Genomic DNA, 20,226 nt, shown 5'->3' with positions numbered 1-20,226 from the left:
GCCAAAATGTGTATTAACTATCACGTTTTCATCTCAGTTGAGTCGATATGTTTGAGGCGATATTACATTTGTGTCGATATATATTTTGGGGGTCCCAACGTAGACTTTTACCGTATTTGACCGGAAATAAACCCAGGGGGCCAAGACAACTCATTGTGAGCTTAGCATGGGGTGGGCTTATTCCCAGATAAGGGGCCAGTTTTGTTGAGAAAAAAAAAAAATAATAATAGTTAAAATAAATAATAATAATTAAATTAACTAGGAAGTAGCACATCTATTAATTAGTGTTCAATTTGTTATTAATAAATAATAATTGTTTATTAATTAAACTGATTTTTTTTTTACAAGTATCTAATTATCAGAAACACACCTTCTATGTTACAATTACTTACCAGTGCTGTTTATTTACATCCAAACTTTAATGCTGAGAAGACTTAAAACAACAGCAATTAACAACAAACTCAATAGAGTATACACATGTTGCTGACACAGGCAGCCAGCTAACACTACAAAAAATTGTCAGTCTAGGTCATTGTTCTTAGCCAATCAGAATAAGGTATTTGCTTAATTAGCATTAACTGCGGACCCAGTGTGGTGGTAAAAATAGACATTGGTATTAGTTCAGACTCGGGTATGTGTACTTCAAAGAAATACTGCAGGCATGAAATTAAAAACAATGTTACACACTATTACTGTTAGACTGCTAAATCTCACTGGTGGTAAAATATTGTTACATTTGTGTTTAATTATCTGCAGGAGGTATGACCTTTTAAATGAACTTTGAGCAAACTTGCAATTTAGTGTTATTTATAAGGTGACGAAGTTGGGGTGGGCTTATTTACGAATGAGGGCCTAATTTCTTAAATGCTATCAAAACAGAGGAGGGCTTATTCAAAGACATGGGCTAATTTCCGGTATATGGAAAAATGTCTCTATATGTCGATATTAATATTAATATTATGTGTTAAAATAAATAAAAATATGTAAAAAGGTAGATATAAATTGTGTGATGTGAAATCAACTCTTTTGATGGTTACCAACATTTGACTGTAAACACATGATTTGTATGTCATGTAGTTACTGTAACAGTTCACGTGTAAGATAAACAAACAAAACTATCTAAACCATTGAACAAGGTACTAAAATGGTCTTATTAAAACACTAGCAGACGACGATTATTAAAGAATGCAACTAGTCGTGTGACTTGTGGCTTTGAAAACTTGTGGTCTGATAAATGTAGGATTAATTTGTCTTGATAGGTTAACTAGTTGTTTACTGATAAAGAAGGCAGCCATCTCGGTGTTTATTCAGTGACAACACTGTTTCTGCTATGCTGACTTTCTTATTGGCAACTGAGACAAAGAGATTCAGGTATGAGGAGGAATATGCAAGTGCCATCGACAGCCGAGTGCTTTACCAGAGGTGTTAACTGCTGTTTTATCTGAACTTGATACAAGGATTGTCACAGAATATGATGAGACAGCAGTGAGTAAACGTTTTTAGCTCTGTAGTTTTAAATGCCCTGAACCAATGTGCGATAAATATTATTCCTAGACTGTATTTTGTTTTTATAACTTTCTTATAAATTCATGTTTGTTAAAGACAAAATTTAGATTGTTCTAACATCCACAGTGATTTTAATTTTACAATTTATAACATTTTTAAAAGATGATTAACTTTGTTTAGAACGCACACAGCGGTACAATAAATTGTATATTTATCACATAGAATAACAATTTTCATCGGTTTTAAAATTTATGATTCAATAGAAATATTTTTTTCTTTCTTTTTTATTATGACTTTTTTGTTTGTACATTTTTTGTTCACATATTTCACTTAACTTTTGAGTCGATATTTGATTAACTCGTTATTTTTAGGTGGTCCCCATGATATCGATACAACAGTGCTCGACTGTACTATAAAGCAAATTAGTACCACGATAATTGCTAAAAATATCCTGATAACTCACCTAGACCCATTATAACAGTCGATAGATCAACGTAACAATATCCCAACTCAAAATCTAAATAAGCAATCATTTATATTTGTTACTATATAACATAATATTAATAAGTTATATTTTAAAATATTTTAAATTATTAACATAACAAAATGACAATAGCAACAAATGATGTTATCTTACCAATAGCTGTTACTGCTGCTTCAAATCCCAATTTTTCATCTGATGAAACGACATCTGAAAAACAAGGTTATCATAAATTACACTACATAATACGAATATCATCAACAAGATCTGGTAATAAACGTTTATGGTTTTTGGGGGGGGGGGGGGGCTTGTTACTAAAATTATGAGTAAACTGTTTCAAGCTCTCTGTTTACAAATAAAAATAATACTATAATGAACAAGTTGAGATTTTCAAGAATGAGGAAAAGTTTGGTATTTCATTTTTGACACAAGGGAAGATGACCACCACTTGATTAGCTACTGGCATGTTTGGATCGGTCAAAGAGAGTGAGGAATGACAAAGGTTAGTGTATTAAAAGATGAAAAGAAAGGAATGTTTGTTTAATGATACTGCAGCACATTTTAGACTACAGCCATTTGGTGTCTATGGTTATTCTACAAATGCCACACAGCCTACTCCTACCTAAAAAGCACCAAGTAATCTTTTATTTTCACTTTCTCTTATGGGACAGGACACATCACAGCCTTTGTTGTACTAGTTGTGGTCACGAGTCGAGTGTGTTACATCATATAACCATAAATTAACGTGTAGAGTGTGTTATGTCATATAACCCTAAAATAAAATGTGTCAAGAGTATTACTAAATAAAAGATTTCTTCCTTGCTTCTCACCTGTAGAACAGCCTGGAAGACCGAGTGAGTCGAAGATGAATGATGCCAGATGGAGTGGAAGGTGGGCGTCGCCCCGAGTCTGGAGTTTCCCGTCCCTCAGATCGGCAGCCCTGGCCTGCAGGACGGCAAGTTCCTGTTTGCGGAGAGGTATCTTCTTCAACATCTGCAGCAACTCAGACTCCTGGTATGCTAGCTTCACCTGAACAGAGCAAATCATGTGTTAACAAGATATTCAATAGTCTTTATAACTATGTTTGGAGAAAAAAATATTGTATCGTATTAGACACACATGATGTTCTTTTCTGAAAAAATAAATAGTTAAAAATACATTATAAACTTAACTTTTAGTCAGAACAGTACAGCCCAGTGCAGGGTCGTGTCTATAAAATTTTGAGTGCCAGGGCATGAATGACGGCTGGGGCATGCTCTTCAATGATTTTGTTTAAACTGCTTAATTATAGACAAAATATCAGTGCTGGGTAAAAAGCCTAAGTCATTTAAAAGTGCTGGGGGGGTGGGGGGGGGGTGTAATTAGGAATGGTATTTAACTACACCCAGCAGTAATAAAACAGTAATGAATGAATGAATGTTTAACGACACCCCAGCATGAAAAATACATCGGCTATTGGGTGTCAAACTATGGACTAAAAACAGAGCCACATGAACAATATTACACTAAAGTATCAGATTCTATTCAAGTCTTGAGCGTACTGTAAAACTTATCTACAAGTTTTATACACACCAGGTCAGTTTTAACAAATGCAATTTCCCAAGTGTCTTGTACGTCATTTTAAATCAAGTAAGTGTAGGCTATGTTTCTTGTTCCTAACTGCTCACCTCCAAAACCTTGCTTGACGCCGGGGGCCTGGCGAGCTCCAGTCCGAACATGCCGACCTGGAAGGCGAGGTAGTGACAGTCGATCTCCTCGTACAGCACGCTTGACAGGAAAGCAGCCTTCAATAGCGTGGCACTGGCCAGCAGGCTGATGGTCGTCAATGCTTTCTTCTTCTTTGCTGAAATGACATTTATCATATAACTGGTATTGAAGTCGAAAGTAGAATTATATTTAAAAAGGTTTACATAATAATGTAAATGAAGGCACATTGCATAATTTTCAAACTGATTAAAATTATCTATACTGCTCTACCAGTAGATCTAACAGCATTGCATGGACTCCCATGTCCAGGTGACATTTCATCTATAAATAACCATTTAAATATCAACAAATTACACTTCGCCTTTTATAGCGTTATTCGGGAGCATACAAATTCTAAAAATATCGGGCGAGACTATTTATGCAATAGGCAAACTTGTTGGTCTATTTCAACCTTAAAACACAGAGGGGAAAATGCAGTAATAAACTCTGGATTGTATACTAGTAGAAAAAGATTTTATGGCTATACCATCACATTTTTTTTTCCATCTTGAAACAAATTTTATATATTCTTCAAAAAAAGTAGGGGAACCGGAAATATTAATGTTAATATCAACTATTAGACTGAACACACGTTTTGACCACAGACATCCTAGTAAAGAACGTTCAGGTCTGTTTATCAACACACCGAAACACATTCCATAGTTTGCACGTGCATCGTGCAGTTGCTCCGTATACGTGCGTGGGGTGTCATTCTCGATTTTGATGATTTCCAGGAAGGTCGATTAATCATTATGGAACATTATTTCTGTAAATCTTTTTCATTCTGTTGATCATACAGTTGTTATTGTTTTGTTTCTAGACATTTTTATTGTTTGACGTTGCAATTTACTAATAAAAAACCGTCAACTTTCAAATTCCACTTCTGACCCCAATCATCCTTCAAGATCTTTGGTGGTCATAAAACCTACTTTAATACTGAACTACTGGTTGTAATGTTTGCCCAATTAATTCTCTATTATCATATAACCATTCCCCACAGCTAATATACCTTACAATTTTGGCAATTGTAAATTCTTATTAGAGTTCCCCTACTTTTTTTGAAGAGTATATAATTTTTTTTATTGAAATTAGTTTCCGGCATACTTCGTAATGTTGACAAGAGGCTGTATGTAAAATTTGTCATTTGCCTATCAATTCAGGTTATTCACTGTATGCGAGGCGAAAATTGCCGTATCTGCTCGTATTCTTACACTTTTGGTGTTTTAACATTCTCCCATTGCTCCTCTCCCCCCTCCCTCTATGACACCTATGAACATCATGTTGACAAGAAGCTGGTCATAAAATGTCATTAGACTATTAATTCAAGCCACAATTGCTGTAACAGCTCATATTCTTACACTTTGGAGTTGGAACATTGGCCGTTTCTGCGAGGAGATCGGGTGGATTGCTCAACATCTCCTCAGCGAGTCGCTTGGCGAGTGTACATGCGTCTTTCGTGTGACCGTGAGCATGCAGCGCTTCTGCCCTCGCAAACAGAACCTGAAATTTACAAGCTAAAATTAGTTTCAAAACAATACTGGTCAACAGGTTAAATCACTCATTAGTCCTAATCACATTATAAACATATCTGCATCAATTTCAGATAAAAGATTTTTATTCATAAATTACTACCAAGAAAATAATTTTCCTAATGGTCAAAACACTCTTGAATTTTAAGGCATGGAACCAAAAGAAATCTGTTTTCAATGCAATGAGCAATCGCATGAATAGTTATCCAAAAAGATCTTTAATTTAACCCAAACTTGTTTAAGTTAAATGTTACAGTGTAAATCCAGATTAAATGGATCCTGCAAACTATCAAATTTTTTTTATCTGGCATTCAAGAAAATCAGTGTTATTTGATTCCCATATTTTTTCTTGTACTGTTTGATAAAACAATTTTCAATCATAATAATTATTTAAATTCTTGACATGCAAATTATTACAAAAATTGACACAAATTTGTTCAGCTAAATAATGTAAGTAATGAACAAAACATTGCATGTTTATCAGATTTACATTATACCTTCAGAATTAGACACATTTTGTTTTAGCATTTTACCAAAGCATACAACTGCAGGTAAAAAAAAACACATTTAAGAAAAGAACTGCCAACTTACATCTTGAGAATTATCAAGCTTCTTAATTCCAGCAAATATGTTCGGCTCTTCATTCTTATCCTTCTTCTTCTTGTCAGCCTCGTTTGGCTTGTTCTTTGCATCGTAGAAGTACATCTGATACTCGTCACTCGACTGCTGGGACTCGGATGTCGACTGTTCGGCCGACTGGCCGACAGTCTCACAGTTCTGACTAGATTCTCGCGACACAGACTCCGGCCTGGCAGTAGCAGCAGCAGCTTCCTGGTTCTTGCTGTGAGCAGGCAGGCTATTATAATTGTACTCTGGCTGGTCGGTTTCCACGCCGTCATCAAAAACATCGGCATCTTGTGGTCTTGCGGCTGATGCCACTTTCGCCGTGCCTTGTATAGCACGGGACACCGGAACGTCGTAAAGGTTCGCAGGGTCAGGCTCGTCTAGAGAGTTTGACCTGGAGTGGAAACATTTATTTTCGTAACTAGAATCGGAGTCTCGGAAGCCACGCTCGGGCTCACAGAAACCCTCGGAGCCCGAGCTGATGGCGCCGTCGTTGATTGCAGAGTCTCTGCGCATGTTGAGAGCACGCTGATCCTGCCGGTTGCGTGCCCGGGCCTCCTGAGATCGCTGGGAATGAGCAAGAGTTCGTGAGTTATCCGTACTGATGAGGTCTTCTGAGCAAATGGTGACGGGCTGGACACGCGAGAACTTCTTGACCTCGCCGTCCTGGCCGCGGGAACAGAAGTGGTACACGTAGCGAGATCCCTCCTTGTCGGAGTATGTGATCCCCGGGATTGGGTAGTCGTCCCACGTCATCTGACACGCTTCGATCGCAGGCTTGAAACCCGCAAAGTTCTCAATGTCATTCTTCTTCAAATTAATACCTGAGTTACTAGAAGTGGAACCACGCGCTTTGCGGACTATCTCTATAGTTTTTGAGTGCCAGTTTTTGAATTTTCTGCATAGATCCTCTCGTTGGAAGGGAGACAGTTTTGGGTTGAGTGCCCCAAGTCTCCACAGGTTGATTATCTCCTCACACAGGCTGGACGCAGCATGCTGGGAGGCGTTCGCCGCACTGTTACCGCCTCGGTTACAGTGGACTGCGTTGCTGTTGTTGGAGGAGGCCTTGGTCAAAAACCACCAGATCAGAATCTGAAAAGAAAAACATGTCATAATGTTGTGTTTCTGCACTAAGGTAGAGGAGTGAAGGAAAGGAAAGGAGAGCAAACAGTTGGTTAATGACACTACAGGACATTCTCACTGTGAAGATTACAACAAATTATTTGTAACAATTAAACAGATACACTTTGTTTAACAACAACACTAGGACACATTGATCCATTCTTCATCAGATATTGAATGACAAACATTTCGTCATTCAGACATGTAGTTTTCGGAGGAAGTCTGCTACAGTTTTTCATTAGTAGCAAGGGATCTTTTACATTCAGACAGGACAATACATACCATAGCCTTTGATACACCAGTCGTAGGGCACTATTAACGTAATCTTTCAAATTAGATGAAAGAAAGTACATCATCAAATTTTAACATCTTTAATGTGTTTAAGAAATGATGAAAGTCACCTGTTCACACTGTAGAACCTCGTCTGTGAGTATTTCCAGCAATGGAACCGAGTTACTGTCATGGCGTTTAAACATCTCTCTAACTATCGACAAGAGGTTCCACATCCCTTCCGGTTCTCGCCCCCTCAAGGGTCTCAGAAGGGTTTGCCACTCGGCCGCAGCCGGTGGGGCACTTGTTCCAAGATGGTTCACATCACTAAAATTATTAAACAAAATAAAAAGAGTTAAAGTTTGTTAAATATTAACAGCACTAAAGCATACTGATTTATCAATCATCGACTACTGGATATCAAACATTTGGTAATTGCAACATTTAGTCTTAGAGAAGAAACTCGCTACTTTTTTCAATTAGTAGCAAGGGATCTTTTATATACATCATCCCACAGACATGATAGCACATACAGTGACCTTTGGTGTACCAGTTGTGGTGCACTGGCTAGAATGAGAAATAGGTCAATGGGCCCACTGACAGGGATTGATCCCAAATCGACCGCACATCAAGCGTGCGCATTACTACTGGGCTATAAATCATTAAACAAACTTATGTCAGTTTAATATCACCTGTGCTACCAATTTAGCAAGATGTAAGCATTAAAAAATAATAATAATACTAATAATGTTTTCTTTCTTTTTTTCTTTTAGCAAAATTACACTTTCAGGAATGTCCCAAGACACTCCCTCACACATAAGCTTTATGTAATTGTTAAACTGCCCGTAACACTGGAAAGTTATTTGACAATTTAAGTGTACATCTTACCTGAGGACCATTGGAGAAGGAATGCAGAACTTGACGAGAGTTTTCTTGATGTTGTCGTGAAGGGTTGCTTCGTCCAGACACCAGCTCGTCTGCTCACTGGCTGGAGGGCCTGCTGTCGGGTCTGAGAGAAACAACACAAGCATGTTTATAATTTGATGGTCTCACTAACGAAAATAATCAACCAACACTCACAACAAAACAAAACAAAACAAAAGATTAAAAAAGAAGCAAATAACACCATACCACCAAGTGTTTGTCAATATGACAAGTTACCCCACCCCCATATTCTTATTTTGCTGTCTGAAATCACCAGTATGAACAACAAAACTTATCACACACATTTAACCCGTTACCGACTTTATAACTAAAAAATACCTTGCTTTAAAAAAGCCCTTGATCAATGTTATAACTAAATAAATAATAATGCATTGGTTGAAATTAGTACAGAGGAAAATGACTTATTTATTGTGGCCATAGTTTCAGTAGACACACCTGGTGCTCCATAGACGGTGTTCATGGCTGTTTCCTGGGACGACAGCAGCTCATCCAGAAGTCTTTGTGCTGTCGGAAGAATCTGCAGGTTTAGCAAAAACAAACAGGTATCTGAGACATGGTGTACAAAAACTGTTAGTACTGTTTATTTTAACAAATAAGGCTCAAATACAGTGGCCGATTCCAACTGTACCTAGCTGTAAAATAATTTCATTTATGAATTTATTTGGCTTTTAAGGGAATATTACAGGAATCGTTTTCCTGGATTATCATAAAAACAAAAAGAGTGGAAATAAAGCCTCCAACAATATTAGTGTGATCAAACACAAGATTTGTTAAACTTCCTGTTAAACAGGTTAATAACATTTAACATTGTCAGTAAGCTACTTTCATAATATAATCTGAGAGATCTTGCTAAATATGCTGCTTAAAAAACATTTATTTTACATATTTTGAACATGAACATTCATTAGTTAGCACAAAAACATGGAAGACCCATAGAAGCAGAGTAACTTTAACATAAATATGAAGGGCCAGTTGAGGACATAAAACTTGGTTAGACACCACAATTTATACCTGTTAATCACTCAATACTAAAAGGTGCCTAAGCTTCTAGCAAACAACATTTTGAGCCTCAAATTACATCTAAAACACCAGACATGAGTGAAATAAATATTATACTATCTTTACCTGCTGTGGCAATTCACTAATGAGATACTGGGCAAATTTCTGTAGCTGATCCCGGTGGAGTCGTGATAACGATTCCGACACAGGAGCTCTTAAACAAACAGAACTAGCCTACAATAGAACAAAAAAAACTATTAGTAGATGTCACCTATTTCCTTATATATTTTATATATATATATATATATATATATATATATATATATATATATATATATACACACACACACACACACACAATGTTTAAACAAGTACAATACTTTTCAGGGATGTGGTACACATTTAAAAATAACATATGAAATATTTTTTTAAACATTTAAAAATAAACTATATTATACTTAAATCAATGTAATTTTTCTGCATTTTAGAACAAAGTCAATCTCATTCATAAAAATTATTTTATACCAGAAATTCTAAAATCACACATGACAAAAAAATCACATTTTGTCTTTCATGTTTAAAACTGTGATGTTTTGATCGAATAGAAAAGTAATAGGAGTGTGAAATACATGTCCTACCTATGTACCCTGGAGAGCAGTGGTTCTAGAATAGAGAAGTAGAAGACTGATAGTGTGAAGAGAAATGCATGACCTACCTGGTGTATCCTGGCTACAGATTTTTGAAGCCATGTTAATGTTAGATATCGCAAAACTGTAATAACTTACGACATCATGACAATGTATGCCATAGAGACATCATACCTACAACGGTTTTACGATATCGCAGCATTAAAATTGGTTCAAAAATATGGGCCCTGAAGAACAGTGGTACTAGAATAGAAAAGTAAAAAAAAAAGGTATGTAGGGTGTGAAGAAAAAACACACAACCTACACGATGTACCTTGTAGAGCAGAATTACTAGAATACAAAGGTAAAGAGACTGGATTATGTGTAGTGTAAAGTAGATAAACACATAACGTACCTGATGTATCCTGTAGAGACAGAGCGCCATGACATGGGAACACCAGGCACTGCTATTGCAGGTACATGTGCATGACGAGATACGGTGGTAGGATTAGAATAGAAAGGTAAAAGGACTGATAGAGAATGTAAAAACACATAACGTACCTGATGTATCCTGTAGAGACAGAGCGCCATGACATGGGAACACCAGGCACTGCTATTGCAGGTACATGTGCATGACGAGATACGGTGGTAGGATTAGAATAGAAAGGTAAAAGGACTGATAGAGAATGTAAAAACGCATAACGTACCTGATATATCCTGTAGAGACAGAGCGCCATGACATGGGAACACCAGGCACTGCTATTGCAGGTACATGTGCATGACGAGATACGGTGGTAGGATTAGAATAGAAAGGTAAAAGGACTGATAGAGAATGTAAAAACACATAACGTACCTGATGTATCCTGTAGAGACAGAGCGCCATGACATGGGAACACCAGGCACTGCTATTGCAGGTACATGTGCATGACGAGATACGGTGGTAGGATTAGAATAGAAAGGTAAAAGGACTGATAGAGAATGTAAAAACACATAACGTACCTGATGTATCCTGTAGAGACAGAGCGCCATGACATGGGAACACCAGGCACTGCTATTGCAGGTACATGTGCATGACGAGATACGGTGGTAGGATTAGAATAGAAAGGTAAAAGGACTGATAGAGAATGTAAAAACGCATAACGTACCTGATGTATCCTGTAGAGACAGAGCGCCATGACATGGGAACACCAGGCACTGCTATTGCAGGTACATGTGCATGACGAGATACGGTGGTAGGATTAGAATAGAAAGGTAAAAGGACTGATAGAGAATGTAAAAACGCATAATGTACCTGATGTATCCTGTAGAGACAGAGCGCCACGACATGGGAAGACCAGGCACTGCTATTGCAGGTACACATGCACGATGAGATACGGTGGTAGGATTAGAATAGAAAGGTAAAAGGACTGATAGAGAATGTAAAAACGCATAACGTACCTGATGTATCCTGTAGAAACAGAGCGCCACGACATGGGAACACCAGGCACTGCTATTGCAGGTACATGTGCATGACGAGATACGGTGGTAGGATTAGAATAGAAAGGTAAAAGGACTGATAGAGAATGTAAAAACACATAACGTACCTGATGTATCCTGTAGAGACAGAGCGCCATGACATGGGAACACCAGGCACTGCTATTGCAGGTACATGTGCATGACGAGATACGGTGGTAGGATTAGAATAGAAAGGTAAAAGGACTGATAGAGAATGTAAAAACACATAACGTACCTGATGTATCCTGTAGAGACAGAGCGCCATGACATGGGAACACCAGGCACTGCTATTGCAGGTACATGTGCATGACGAGATACGGTGGTAGGATTAGAATAGAAAGGTAAAAGGACTGATAGAGAATGTAAAAACGCATAACGTACCTGATGTATCCTGAAGAGACAGAACGCCATGACATGGGAACACCAGGCACTGCTATTGCAGGTACATGTGCATGACGAGATACGGTGGTAGGATTAGAATAGAAAGGTAAAAGGACTGATAGAGAATGTAAAAACGCATAATGTACCTGATGTATCCTGTAGAGACAGAGCGCCACGACATGGGAAGACCAGGCACTGCAATTGCAGGTACACATGCACGATGAGATACGGTGGTAGGATTAGAATAGAAAGGTAAAAGGACTGATAGAGAATGTAAAAACGCATAACGTACCTGATGTATCCTGTAGAAACAGAGCGCCACGACATGGGAACACCAGGCACTGCTGTTGCAGGTACACGTGCACGACGAGATACGGTGGTAGGATTAGAATAGAAAGGTAAAAGGACTGATAGAGAATGTAAAAACACATAACGTACCTGATGTATCCTGTAGAGACAGAGCGCCATGACATGGGAACACCAGGCACTGCTATTGCAGGTACATGTGCATGACGAGATACGGTGGTAGGATTAGAATAGAAAGGTAAAAGGACTGATAGAGAATGTATAAACACATAACGTACCTGATGTATCCTGTAGAGACAGAGCGCCACGACATGGGAACACCAGGCACTGCTATTGCAGGTACATGTGCATGACGAGATACGGTGGTAGGATTAGAATAGAAAGGTAAAAGGACTGATAGAGAATGTAAAAACACATAACGTACCTGATGTATCCTGTAGAGACAGAGCGCCACGACATGGGAACACCAGGCACTGCTGTTGCAGGTACATGTGCACGATGAGATACGGCGGTAGGATTAGAATAGAAAGGTAAAAGGACTGATAGAGAATGTAAAAAACGCATAACGTACCTGATGTATCCTGTAGAGACAGAGCGCCATGACATGGGAACACCAGGCACTGCTATTGCAGGTACATGTGCATGACGAGATACGGTGGTAGGATTAGAATAGAAAGGTAAAAGGACTGATAGAGAATGTATAAACACATAACGTACCTGATGTATCCTGTAGAGACAGAGCGCCACGACATGGGAACACCAGGCACTGCTATTGCAGGTACATGTGCATGACGAGATACGGTGGTAGGATTAGAATAGAAAGGTAAAAGGACTGATAGAGAATGTAAAAACGCATAACGTACCTGATGTATCCTGTAGAGACAGAGCGCCATGACATGGGAACACCAGGCACTGCTATTGCAGGTACATGTGCATGACGAGATACGGTGGTAGGATTAGAATAGAAAGGTAAAAGGACTGATAGAGAATGTAAAAACGCATAACGTACCTGATGTATCCTGTAGAGACAGAGCGCCACGACATGGGAACACCAGGCACTGCTGTTGCAGGTACATGTGCATGACGAGATACGGCGGCGGTCGAACACCACTGCTACATTAAAGTTTCCCTTACCCTGAGCCTGCGCTAAACTCTGGGGCGGGATAACAGTTGCACTCAGGTGGAATCCTGCCCGATAGGAAAATTAAATAAAATATTTTATTACACACATAATCAGTCTTAATATGGTGATAAATTTAAGCGAAAGCAATGTATGTGAAGTTCAGTATAAATCTTCATAATAAAACAGACAAAGATGGATTTTTTTTATTGTATTAAAATATGTTGTTTGCCAAGATATCGTTTATAAAGGGAAATATACAATATGCAGGCTGAAGGCTATATTATAAAGATTGAATGGTTTACCGATCTGCAATGCATCTTTGACAGCTTTTGCTTTGTACAGGTGCTCTCCCTTGGTGAACTCATCAGCACTTCCATTTGCAAGACATGAATACAACCTGCAAAAGTTTTAAACAATATGAACTTTCATTGTTCCCATGTATCAGTTTTATCTTTCGTTTGCTTATATCAAGTTATCTTAATATTATAACAGGGTTCTTTACACATAAAAAAAAAAAATTCCAGAACTTTAAAAAAAAATTCCAGGACATAAAATGTTCAATCAACAAGTGTTTTTATAAAATATGTTGTCTGAATTTAGACAGGTTATTAAGACAACAAAAGTAAAGAAGCTAAAAAAGAGATAAACCAAGATATTTTTGGGCAAAATTTCTAGAACATTTCCAGGATACAATAAACTTTAATGCTTTTTCCAGGACATTCCAGGCCTGGATTTTAAAATGACAAAATTCAAGGACATTCCAGGATTTCCAGAACACAACAGAACTCTGTATAAGCACAACAAATAGTGCCAGAAAAACATTTATCATACAAGTAGGCACTCACAACCAGGGAAATAAGTATAATCATTTCTCACTGAAAAATTACTATCCACTGGTTTAACATACAATATTATTGGACAGTTTAGCACTTACAATACAATGAACTAAATATATTATCATTATTTGGCAAATACACAAAATGACGTAGTTTAAAGAGTATGCCTTTTCGCCTTTCTGTTTTCATTGTTAAATTTGGTAATAAAATGTTATGTAATTGATTACAGAATACAACTTTAATTTTTGAAAATTATCTGTAAATTTGAATTATGCGTGTAATTGTTAGAATATAAAAATAAAAAGACTTATAGAGAAAACAAACAGCTGTAGTCACAACATTTTACTTTAAACATACTCTGTGCACAAGTTACAACAGCCAAGGAAATGTAGCAGCTAACTTTCACAAGCCTTTCCAAAACAGACTGCTCTAGATCCTCTCCCACATTTATCAAACTTGTGTACCATGTCAATCACACAAAATAAATTCTTAAAAGACCACAACTGTATGTAGTAGACTAACCTGATGTCCTCCTCACTCTCAGGGAAGCTCCAAAAGGCGATGCTCAGCTGAAGCTGTTCGGGAATGGGCTGGGGGTAGTGCTCGACCACCTCAAACGGGATGTTACACGCCACGGCCTGGGCGGCCAGCTCAACAAGAGACGACACCTTAGCCTCTGTTATAACACAAACAGTACATTCAGTAACAATCACATGAATAAATGAATGTTTAACGACACCTCCAGAATGCAAAATATTTTGAATCGCTTTAAAAATCCAACATTTGTTGTACCAAATATTTAATATTTCATTTAATAAACAGATTTAAGTTAATTGCATATCATAACCGACCATAATGAGTGTTGTATTTTTAAAGTGGTTCAGTATATATATATATATATATATATATATATATATATATATATATATATATATATATTTAGAGAATAACGAACGAGCTACGAGGAATTATGAATTATCTGTCCCAAGTGAATGAATGTTGTAAACCCGAGCCTTTGGCGAGGGTTTTACAACATTCATTCACGAGGGACAGATAATTCATAATTCCTCGTAGCTCGTTCGTTATTCTCTTTATTACCCATTGTCAATTTTAACTGATTTTTAATGTAAAAATTCCTCTGGAGTCTACAACATCAGCCATTACGTAATATAATCTTACGCGCATTACATGACGTAATGTAAGTGACGTCATAGCATAACGGCGTTCTCTTTACAGCCAAATGTTTACAGTACAAAATAATACAACTGTATTTGCATTTGAAAATAATTATTTTTATATATTATTAAAGCCGCTGCTTATGAAAATATACCATTTCATGTTTACGAAACAAATGAGTCCATTTGTTTTTGTAAATCTTTGTAGATCGTATAACATATGTGTAATCTGACTCATGAATGAAAAAATTATATGAATGAAAGTGAAGTTCCGGCCATGGCAAGCAACCAACCAAACGTCGTGATTTTAAAGTCAGCCAATCAGTGGCTGTAGAAGCAATCTGCACACTGTGCAGAGATCGAAAAAATATTACCCCGTATATTTGAGCCCATATGGGTAATAAATATATATATATATATATATATAGGCTATTGGGTAACACACAACTTTGTGAATATTTAGAGGTCAAATCATGGGACCATATTTTCAAAGCTATCTCAGCATTATATCATAAACCCTCAAAAACTATGGCGAACTGATGTCATAGCCTCTGACAGTTTTACAATATCACAACACTAAGACAGCTTAGTTAGCCTGGCCTTGGAAAACTGTCTGAATTATTGCTTCCTTTGCTCACTACTCACGAATGTCTTGTAAGACTGCATATATTCCACGCATTAAATAAATTTAAGATATGACTTTCTAGGTCATAACTGTTTATGCAAAATGAAAGTAAGCTACTTAAATTGTTTTTGGTATAACCAAAAGACAAATATTAAATTCTCAGAGCTTTCAAATGTATGTCTGGTTTTCAAAGGGCTTCTAGATTATGGTAACCCCACTCCCATGGCTAGTGATATTCAATGTTGGGCTAGTAAATAACTACTATTGCCATGCCAGACAGGGCTTGTAGATTATGGTAACCCCACTCCCATGGCTAGTGATATTCAATGTTGAGCTAGTAAATAACTATCATTTCCATGCCCGTCGGCTTGTGAACTTGTTTTGGCGAAATGATACAGTTACGTCTATTTTGTAACTATGAACATCCTGGCCTCACCCCAATCCTCCAATGTTAGTGTTTTTAAGCTCTATCTCCCTCTTTAGGTGATATATCTGATTAGTACTAATTATTTTCTAAAACTGTATTAACGTAAAGTAAATTAGGGCTAGTGAATTTTTAATAGTAGCTTGTAAATTTAAAAAAATCACCGATCCCATGGCTAGTGGATTAAAAAAAAATTCTGGAAACCCTGGGTTTTGTTAACTCTTATTTATAGGTTTATAAGCATGGCTACATCTGTGCTACAATTCACCATAATTACATAACTTAATTTCTTACTGCTAATGGGAATCAAATTTATTGATCTAACATACTATACATGTTGCATGGCTTGGTTGAACACATGGCCATTCTATTAACTTAAGTAAGAATTTTTGAGATATGATTACAATTTGCTGTTCCGAATATGTGAAGTCAAGTTACATCAAAGTAAAATCATGTAAGTTTTTTTCCAGACAAAAATGTACATATGGCTATACTATTTTAAACAAAGTTTATTTGGCTTGGATGTCAAACATATGGTTATTCTGACTCGTAGTTAACAGGGGAAACCTGCTACATTTTTCCTAATGCAGCAAGGGATCTTTTATATGCAGGAAAGCATATACCACAGCCTTTGTCCAGCTGAGGTGCACTGGTTGGAACGAAAAAGAAAGAAAAATCAGTTGAATAGAGGTGGTTCGATCCTGCGACACAAGCACCTCAAGCGAGCACTCAACCCAACTGAGCTAAATCCCATCCCTGCTATAGTATTTTAGATCATGTAACAATTCAGGCAACATTATATATAAATAGAGTTGGATCAAGTGCATGATGAAACGCACAATATTATTATATGAAATATGATATAGATGTAACAGTAATTGTTATATTTCCTAAAGCATGCTGTTTTAATTATAAACAAATCAATACACTGATTTTGCATGTCCCTGGCTCTCCCAAGTCATATGAGACTTACACATATAACATTATAATCATAATGTTTAATGGAAAAGTATGTAAACAAAACTATGGGTTGCTATTTTGTAAGCAAATTAAACAAATAAAAACAGAAATCATGACATAATTGAAAATGGAAAAGAAACAATAATTAAACCTGTAGCACAATAATAATTTTAAAACATTAAATTGATGATGGAGAGATGAATGGTGAAGCTACAGTATTTCTATTTTGGTTTGGGACTACTTGACAGGGCCATGATCAGCACTTACTGTCAGTTGAGCTATCTCGGTATCACCCGAGTCCAGGGTACATGGAACCTGGAGTGCATGCCAGGTAATCATCCCCCATGAGAGAGACACACCCATAATTACACCCGTTAATTAGGTGAAACTTGATGTAAGTGGCCTAACACACCTATCCATTGACCCTAGCGGTTCACCCACTCTGGGTTGGAGCCAGTATTGGTATGAAAGATTCCCCATTATCTCAGCAATTGCAAATTTTAAAAACCATTGGCGAATTTTATTTTAATTTGGTGAAATAATTTCATATAATAATTGATATTTTGTTCGTAAATAACTGTGTTTCAGCAAAAAATGTATAGTCTAATGGACAATTTGGCAAAATTTTCTGGTCACCCTGCCTCCGGTACCTACCAGCCTCAAGTGTGATGACATAACCACTGTAGCACTAAGGTAGGTACAGTCAGATTATTACGTATCTACCAACCTCAAGTGTGATGACATATCCACTGTAGCACTAAGGCCGGTACAGTCAGATTATTACGTACCTACCAGCCTCAAGTGTGATGACATAACCACTGTATCACTAAGGCCGGTACAGTCAGATTATTAGGTACCTACCAGCCTCAAGTGTGATGACAACCACTGTAGCACTAAGGTAGGTACAGTCAGATTATTACGTACCTACCAGCCTCAAGTGTGATGACATAACCACTGTAGCACTAAGGTAGGTACAGTCAGATTATTACGTACCTACCAGCCTCAAGTGTGATGACATAACCACTGTAGCACTAAGGTAGGTACAGTCAGATTATTAGGTACCTACCAGCCTCAAGTGTGATGACATATCCACTGTAGCACTAAGGCCGGTACAGTCAGATTATTACGTACCTACCAGCCTCAAGTGTGATGACATAACCACTGTAGCACTAAGGCCGGTACAGTCAGATTATTACGTACCTACCAGCCTCAAGTGTGATGACGTAACCACTGTAGCACTAAGGCCGGTACAGTCAGATTATTAGGTACCTACCAGCCTCAAGTGTGATGACGTAACCACTGTAGCACTAAGGCCGGTACAGTCAGATTATTGCGTACCTACCAGCCTCAAGTGTGACGACGTAACCACTGTAGCACTAAGGCCGGTACAGTCAGATTATTGCGTACCTACCAGCCTCAAGTGTGACGACGTAACCACTGTAGCACTAAGGCCGGTACAGTCAGATTATTACGTACCTACCAGCCTCAAGTGTGACGACGTAACTACTGTAGCACTAAGGCCGGTAGAGTCAGATTATTACGTACCTACCAGCCTCAAGTGTGATGACGTAACCACTGTAGCACTAAGGCCGGTACAGTCAGATTATTACGTGGCCAGTCAAATATACTGAACTACAAAAGATATATATTAATTTAGTTTTCTGTAATTTATTTAAAATGATTCAGTTGGAATCCTATTGTGTTCAAGGATAAGCTTTCTGAAAATGTTTTGTTATATTTTAGTTTTATTGTTTTATTAAATTATGCTACATTTTAAAATTATGGTGATTTATTACATGTACATGTATAAAGAGAAGTGAGGAATTTGAAATTGATGCCAATTGCAAAAAAACCCACCCCAATAACAATAACAACAACAAAAACGAGAAAAAACCCAGCAGTCAGTTATGACAATGTATTGACAAGAGATATGAAGACGTATTCCAAGTACTGTAAGTTCACAATTGTCCCAGCCCTGAGGCTAATGTTGTGCCTGGAATGCAGTTTTTCCTGTAATGGTGCTGTACTATATGCTCAGCTAATGACATTACAAAAAGTAACACATAGAAACATGCTTTCTGAACCTTTTCAAATCAGGTTTACTCATCATTTCTGCTGTTTATTGCTACAGAAATGCCAAAAATTTAAACAAAACCACCATTAAACTCCCCCCCCCCCCCCCCCAAAAAAAATAAAACACCATCTAAACCATTCCTGCAAATGTTCCCCTTATATACACAATTCCAGTAATGTCTCAAACCCCTAAAGACGTGCTAATATACCTGGACAAAATATATAGAGAATAATACGTTCATGTCCGTTAGATACCATTTACGAGTTTGATATGTTTTTAAACAATGACTTGTGAGATAATGGTATCTAATGGACATGAATATATTATAAAACAAAGGAAAGAAAAAGAAAGTTGTTTTGCTTAACAACATCACTAGAGCACAATGATTTATCAATTATTGGCTATTGGCTGTCAAGCATTTGGTAATTTTGACATATAGTCTTAAAGAGGAAACCCACTACATTTTTCCTAATGCAGCAAGGGATTTTTATTTGCTTTTTTTCACAAACAAGAAAGCACATACCTAGAGGGGATGATTTTCCGCGATCACGGAAAAACGGACGGAATCGCGGAATTTAGTAACTGAAATGGAATTTGCAATTTTTAAAAAATAACCTTTAAAAGTTGTATTTCTGATTCAAGCACCATAATAAATATTTTTAGTAGTTTTAAGATTCAATATTGATAATATACGCATAGTGTTTTGGTATGCGAACTTTCATGGAGTGTACTGTATGCCTAAATATTTTCAGAACCATTAATTCTCGGAAGTTACGCTTAATTGCCGTAAGCTTGCAACAAAGCATGTGACTGTTTACCCGTGTCACTTTACATAGTGAAATTTAACTTGAAATATAAAAATAAACATTTACTAATACAATTTTAGAATGTTGATTATATAATAAGATTTCTAGTACGTTCAATTTCGATATTTTTCAATAATACTTATTACGATTCAAAAGCATAGCCAATTTACACAA

General features: G+C 37.2%; 1 protein-coding gene across 4 annotated transcripts in view; it reads right to left on the bottom strand.

Moving 5' to 3' along the window:
* The window catches only part of LOC121378591 (zinc finger SWIM domain-containing protein 8 homolog), a 40,394-nt gene that overhangs the window by 14,873 nt on the left and 5,295 nt on the right, over positions 1 to 20,226 (bottom strand). For 2 of the 4 annotated variants that reach the window (XM_041506841.1, XM_041506842.1), the window contains exons 2-13: positions 14,511 to 14,664; positions 13,455 to 13,549; positions 13,039 to 13,217; positions 9,349 to 9,456; positions 8,659 to 8,740; positions 8,167 to 8,287; positions 7,410 to 7,605; positions 5,854 to 6,978; positions 5,092 to 5,233; positions 3,655 to 3,830; positions 2,818 to 3,016; positions 2,144 to 2,197 (exon numbers count right to left, since the gene is read on the bottom strand). In XM_041506841.1, coding sequence (XP_041362775.1) covers positions 2,144 to 2,197; positions 2,818 to 3,016; positions 3,655 to 3,830; positions 5,092 to 5,233; positions 5,854 to 6,978; positions 7,410 to 7,605; positions 8,167 to 8,287; positions 8,659 to 8,740; positions 9,349 to 9,456; positions 13,039 to 13,217; positions 13,455 to 13,549; positions 14,511 to 14,664 — 2,631 coding nt within the window. Of the gene's footprint in view, positions 1 to 2,143; positions 2,198 to 2,817; positions 3,017 to 3,654; positions 3,831 to 5,091; positions 5,234 to 5,853; positions 6,979 to 7,409; positions 7,606 to 8,166; positions 8,288 to 8,658; positions 8,741 to 9,348; positions 9,457 to 10,993; positions 11,073 to 11,139; positions 11,173 to 13,038; positions 13,218 to 13,454; positions 13,550 to 14,510; positions 14,665 to 20,226 lie in introns of those variants that run through there. The other 2 variants (XM_041506844.1, XM_041506843.1) reach the window with 2 other exon arrangements.

This window comes from Gigantopelta aegis, chromosome 8, assembly GCF_016097555.1.
Source record: "Gigantopelta aegis isolate Gae_Host chromosome 8, Gae_host_genome, whole genome shotgun sequence".
Classification (NCBI taxonomy): Eukaryota; Metazoa; Mollusca; class Gastropoda; order Neomphalida; family Peltospiridae; genus Gigantopelta; species Gigantopelta aegis.
The sequence above is the reverse complement of the archived record's forward strand: the minus strand, read 5'-3'. Positions and strand labels throughout refer to the sequence as shown.